At 31.6% G+C, this 5,756-nt stretch overlaps 1 protein-coding gene across 1 annotated transcript; it reads right to left on the reverse strand.

The window, feature by feature from the left end:
- Positions 1-3,297: 3,297 nt before the first annotated feature.
- On the reverse strand, positions 3,298-5,620 carry LOC129569014 (uncharacterized). The gene is made up of 2 exons (XM_055447390.1): positions 5,397-5,620; positions 3,298-5,259 (listed from the first exon to the last, which is right to left on the reverse strand). Exon 2 carries the CDS (start codon positions 5,226-5,228, stop codon positions 3,861-3,863), a length of 1,368 nt encoding a protein of 455 aa, XP_055303365.1. The 5' UTR covers positions 5,229-5,259; positions 5,397-5,620; the 3' UTR covers positions 3,298-3,860.
- Positions 5,621-5,756: the final 136 nt, after the last annotated feature.

The raw sequence follows: 5,756 nt of genomic DNA on the forward strand, positions 1-5,756 counted from the left end.
AAAAAAAAGTTAATAATGAAAAAATGAACTGAATTGATTTGTATATAACAAATTCCATATTTTATTTTCCACAATTTTCATAGGATTTTTCCTTACTTAAAGAAATTAAATTTTTTTTTCAATTTTGGAAAAGCAATCAAGTGTGCGGCAATAGCCAATCTTTTGTGAACAAGAGAGATATCGATTTTTCAAACAAAAATGAAATTTTTCGCTCGAACCTTTTTGTTTTGATTTTGAAAAAGAATCTCATTTGTGTTTCAGACTTTGACTATTCAGCATAGCCATCGATATTGAAATTTAATCTGATTTGATAATTGATAAATGATCGACAGAATCTAATCAATAACGTTGAATTGTTGAGCGAATTCAATGAAAGTAAAGGCTATACATCTTGGGTGTTATCATTATTGGTTGGAATAGGATCAGTGATCGGTTGGCTTTTCGAACCATACACGTGACATAAAGAAGCTTGCACGCAGCGCCCGTGTACTTCATAGTGGAAAAAAAGTGAAACTTGCTTGTCACCAATATTGATGTTCACGAACATCAAATCATTTATGCGTTATTTCGCAAAAATTTAAAAGTAAATCAATTGACTTGATCTGATTCAATAAATGTGCAAAATAACGAATAGTATATTCCAAATTATACTATACATGTGGCACCCACTGTTGCCCGAAACCGAAGCTGTTGCCCGAATCACGAAAGTTGTGTGCAGCAGATATAGAGATGTGTCAAAAATGTAATTAGGCATCCTAATGAGCGTCACATGACTGACAATTCTTTTTTGAAAATATGTAAACTGACGAATAATTTGAGTAAATTAGTTTTGTTTGTGCGTTTATATTGAAAACATCTAAAATTCACTGCTTGTATATATTTTAAGTTCAGAAATGTTACTGTTTTTGTCATTTTTCATCCTCGAGTATGTCGCCGCAAAAATATACGGGAGGAAACGAAGTCGGCAAATTACAAGTGAAAGTAGCTTCAAAGATTTCAAATTAGCAGTCATAGGGGACGATTTCGTACGAAATGCAGTTAAAAGTTTCCATTCGGGTGAGACATCGCGGAATATAGTCGATAAACTATCACGTGTTACAAACATTTCGGAATTCATTGCTGTATCGGAGACACATCGTATGCCAATTCAGCGTTTGCTCTATGAATGGAACTATGTGCCGGCCCAAGATTCTCCAAAGCATATTTTAAATGCACTCAATGATGATTGTATTCAAGAAATTCTGCGAAAATTGACAGATCCAAGTGATTTCTTAAGCGCAGCCGAAACGTGTCGTGACTTTCAAGCGAATGCACTACAATGTTACCCACGGAATTTCAAAGAGTTGTCTTTGTCACTTGAAAATAAATCAGTTTGCCGCTACACTGCATTCCCTTTGAAGCACGCATCAAATTTTCTAAAAATCTTCGGTCATTTGATCCTGTACATGGAATTAATTTCTGATTTTGAAGATGGTACAATAGAGATGATCGCAAAAAATTGTGGCGAAACATTATTTTACATGTATATTGAAGGCCATGAAAATACTAAGAGCAATTTTAATAAGTTATCGCATTTCAAAACCTTAAAAGACATTCACATTTCTTCTATTTCAATGGATAATGTTGAATTACCTGAAAATTTGGAATGGATAGATTTGACTGGCGTAAAGGTCCAGACAGATTTGCAATGTATCATGAAAAAATTCCCAAAATTGAAATATGCTCATTTTGATAAAGTTGATAATCTAAATGACGCGGCGTTCAATGCATTCATCATGCTTAATCCACAAATAGAAACGCTTTTAATTTTTCGCATTCAAAATCTCTCATTTTCAGCTATCAATAGTATCAGCGATCGTTTACCAAATCTTGTGGATTTGAGAATTGATTACAAAGCCTTGGCCACACATGAATACAATGAAATAGTGATGCATTTTAAACAATTTCAACAATTGAGACATCTAGCAATTGTTGTTGATTTTAAACTGTTCATTCTAGCAGTTACTTCAATTGATTCGATTGTTACATAGGTGTTAATTTTTGTAATAATTATTCGTTTTTTTATTCACTTATTACTTTTGTCATATTTATTCATTTATTCGTTATTCGTTCTTATTCGCGAATAAGAACGAATAATTATTCATTTATTCGTGAATAAGTTGTAATAGTTATTACTTCTTACAACTTCTTTTTCAATTTTCATTCGTTTTCTTATTCGTTTCTTATTCACTTCTTATTCGTTTCATATATTATTCAATTTTTATTACATTTCTTATTCGTTTCTTGCATGAATAAATGAATAATTATTCGTTCTTATTCGCGAGTAAGAACGAATAACGAATAAATGAATAATCACATAAAATGAATAAGTAATAAAATCTTTTATTACTTATTATTTATTCGTTACACCTATGGATTGTTACGAACATACCCACAATTGAGACGCTACGACTTTGCGGTTTTCATAATTTTGACCAAACTCTACCCGCATTACTTCAATTGGATGAGCTCAAAGTATTAGATGTGTGGTGTTTTGATTATGTTTCTTTTAATACAATCCTTGAATTAGTCAAAGCATCACCTACATTGAAACAGATTAAATTCAACTGTTTTACGATTAGCGTATCAGAAATAATGAATATTTTGGAATACAGCAAAAATTTGAATATGCTTGAAATATGGATTGTTGAAATGGATATGGTTTTATCGGTTTACAATTCAATTTTGGCACTAATTAAAGGACGTCTCGAAGTTGTTCTTCGAATAACTGATGGAAATATTGATGAGAATATTTTTAAACAAAATGTGCAACGATTGAAAATAGTGAGAAAAGGATAAAAGATTATCAAGGCATGTGGAAAATATGCATGCGGGGAAATGAGTGCGCACCGTGGGAAAGAGATAAGCGGCCACGCTCTCTCTCTCTCTCTCTTTCTCTCTCTCTTTCTCTCTCTCCTATGCCATTGCCAAAAAAAACGAATAACCCTCACACTGTTACCATATTTACATGGACGAAATATACATACATACCAATGAGATAATAAATAAACAAAGCAAACAATACCCAAGCTGAAAAAAAAGTATTTGAAAAAAAAAAACAAAAAAAAACAAACAAAACAAAGAGATTCTCACACACGCTCTCTCCATCATCCATATGAACCGTTCCTTTCAGAACGCACCGGCCATGCTCTCTCTCTCGCTCTCTCTCTCTCTCTCTGGCTCTCTCTCGCTCTCTCTCTCCTTCTCACACACACACACACTCTTTATAAGAATGGAAAATAATTGAAAACAGCTTATCGTTATAGTTTCCATACTTGCAATGTATAATTTTTTTTTGTCATTACACTCAACGATTTACTCTTGTTGATTGACATAATTTTCGATTTCAAATGTCTTCTTTTTTTAAAGCAAATAGTGAGAGAAGAAAACAACTTCTCTTTGGTTTATATATTATTGTTTGCGTGACACACAGACAGTTTTGCAATGACCAACAAAACACTAGTGGCGGTAATAAGGGAATAAATAGTCTTCTTCCTTTGTTTTGGCTCCTACTTCTTTCGCATAAGAGAGCAATCGTGAATTTAAAAAACACATACGACGAATGTTTTAAGTAATAAACGAGAGTAACACTGGTGAATGATGTTGTTATTTTTGTATTATATTTTTTTTTATATTTGACACAAAAATCACATTTATTTGTATTTTGATAATATGCTCATATCACGAGCAACATGACGGGATTTCAATGATGTAGTAAGGTATTTTCCATAAAAAAAAAACATTCTTCATTGTCATCAACTCTTTTTTTGCATCTTGTTTGATTTTTGCTATTAAAAAAAGTTTATATTTATTCCAGATTTTTAATAGTACTCATTATTCTTATAAGGTATCAAATCATATAACCTATCCCGTTTTAGTTCAATCAAACTATAATCTATTTTTGATAATGCAAATTTTGTAGCCAAATAAGAATCTTCTCCAACATAAATTGTTGTTTTGTATGCTCCAATCAATGTTTCTCGTTCTTTGTTGAGTGCTGACAAATCGATGATGTTAGTTTTAGATAATTTTACTCTGAAGTGCTTCAATTTTCGAAAATTTCGAAGAATAAATATAATATCAACACTTTTTCCAGCATAACTGAGACGCTCCACGACATCCCAAACATTTTCAAAGAAATTTAGATCATGACAGTCAGAACATTGTATTTCTTTCAAATTTAGCAATAATGGTAATTTGAAATTTAAATTTTCAATAGAAAATTTTTCTAATCCAATATTCATAAGATTATTTGGAACAATGTCCTCGTTCCAGAAAGAACCAAATAAATATAATCGCTCATAAAATCCTTCATCGTAAAGTTCTTTATAAAAATTATGATTAAAATCTTCCAAATATGTTATAAATATATTTAATTGTTTAAATTTAACATCAGCTTTGAACAATGCATTTGCATATACTTCAAAAATTTTTGAACATGTTGACAATGTATGAATTTGTGGATTTGCGCAAAAGAACTTAACAATTGTTGATGTTTTGAACAATTTTGAATAGTCTGTACGAAAATGATGTGAACAATTTTTATGAATATAAATACAACAACAATATATGCGTCTAAATCTGAATCGTTTAAGTACAAGATGACGTCGTTTAAAATAGTAATAAAAATAAACGTGTTCAAGTGTTGGATATTGCTTATGCAACCATTTATCACCAGTTGCATCGCAACTACATATCCGAAGAGATTTTATATTTTTACAATATTTTAGCAAATTCTTGTAAATATCAAACTTCAACGAAAATGGTTCTACTATAAGCACTTCAACATTGTTTAGAACATTTTTTAATTTTTTAATATCAAGTGGTTTATCTTTTCTTAAGTTAATCACAATTCGATTTATCAATTTAATTGAATCGGCATCCATATTTTGAAATATCTCATAAGAGCTATTATACAATCGGAATCTACCGATTGTAGGATAATAGGCTCGAATGTAAAAATCGATAATTCGTTTCATTCGCTTGCATGTTTGTCGAAGTGCGAATAACTCCTTAGTTGATAGCCATTCAAAAATCTCTTCTAAGCAATCAATATTCAATGTGAATAGTTCAGATGCTTCATGCGACGGATCAGCTACCACAGCCAATTGACATTGATTTTTCGTCACATCTAAGTTTGACATCTCTGCTTTCGAAAGCCATTGTATGCTACTGCATTTGTTACCCATTTTAACGTCAAATAATACCGAGAAATATGATCTGGAGAAAATTAAATGATAGTTTAATATTAAAAATAGGTAAAATCACAATTTCGATCAGAAAATTGAATGTTTTGCTGGCGAACTCAGTTCGAATATTATCTATAACATATATTCAACACTTATCCATTTGCGAACAATTTCGGATCTATATTAGTATTGTAGGCACACTCACCCCCCAACAAAAAAAAATCGCGATAATAAATAAGCGATTTGTACTATGCTCTATACAATATGCATGCCAAATAAATCCAATATGCCAAATAAGCCAAGTTGATCAATTTGGTGAATAGTATGGGCTGTTTTTCAGTGTGAATATTACCACTTCATACAATGCTGAAAAATTTGGCTTTGGTAATGATGTTTATCGACAAAACTGAGTTCAGAGACTATATGTTTTTTGACGAGTACGAACACACTTATGGGGGACAAAAAAATGCCATCAGAACTACGATGCGCGCGGGGAAAGGAGAGAGGCAAACAATGCGCGCGCATGCG

Source organism: Sitodiplosis mosellana, unplaced genomic scaffold, assembly GCF_009176505.1.
Source record: "Sitodiplosis mosellana isolate CC-2019 unplaced genomic scaffold, AAFC_SMos_1.0 Smas_scaffold_30, whole genome shotgun sequence".
NCBI lineage: Eukaryota > Metazoa > Arthropoda > Insecta > Diptera > Cecidomyiidae > Sitodiplosis > Sitodiplosis mosellana.

Excerpts from the sequence above, each read along its gene's own strand:
- LOC129569014 (XM_055447390.1), bottom strand. The coding sequence starts at position 5,228 with ATGGGTAACAAATGCAGTAGCATACAATGGCTTTCGAAAGCAGAGATG.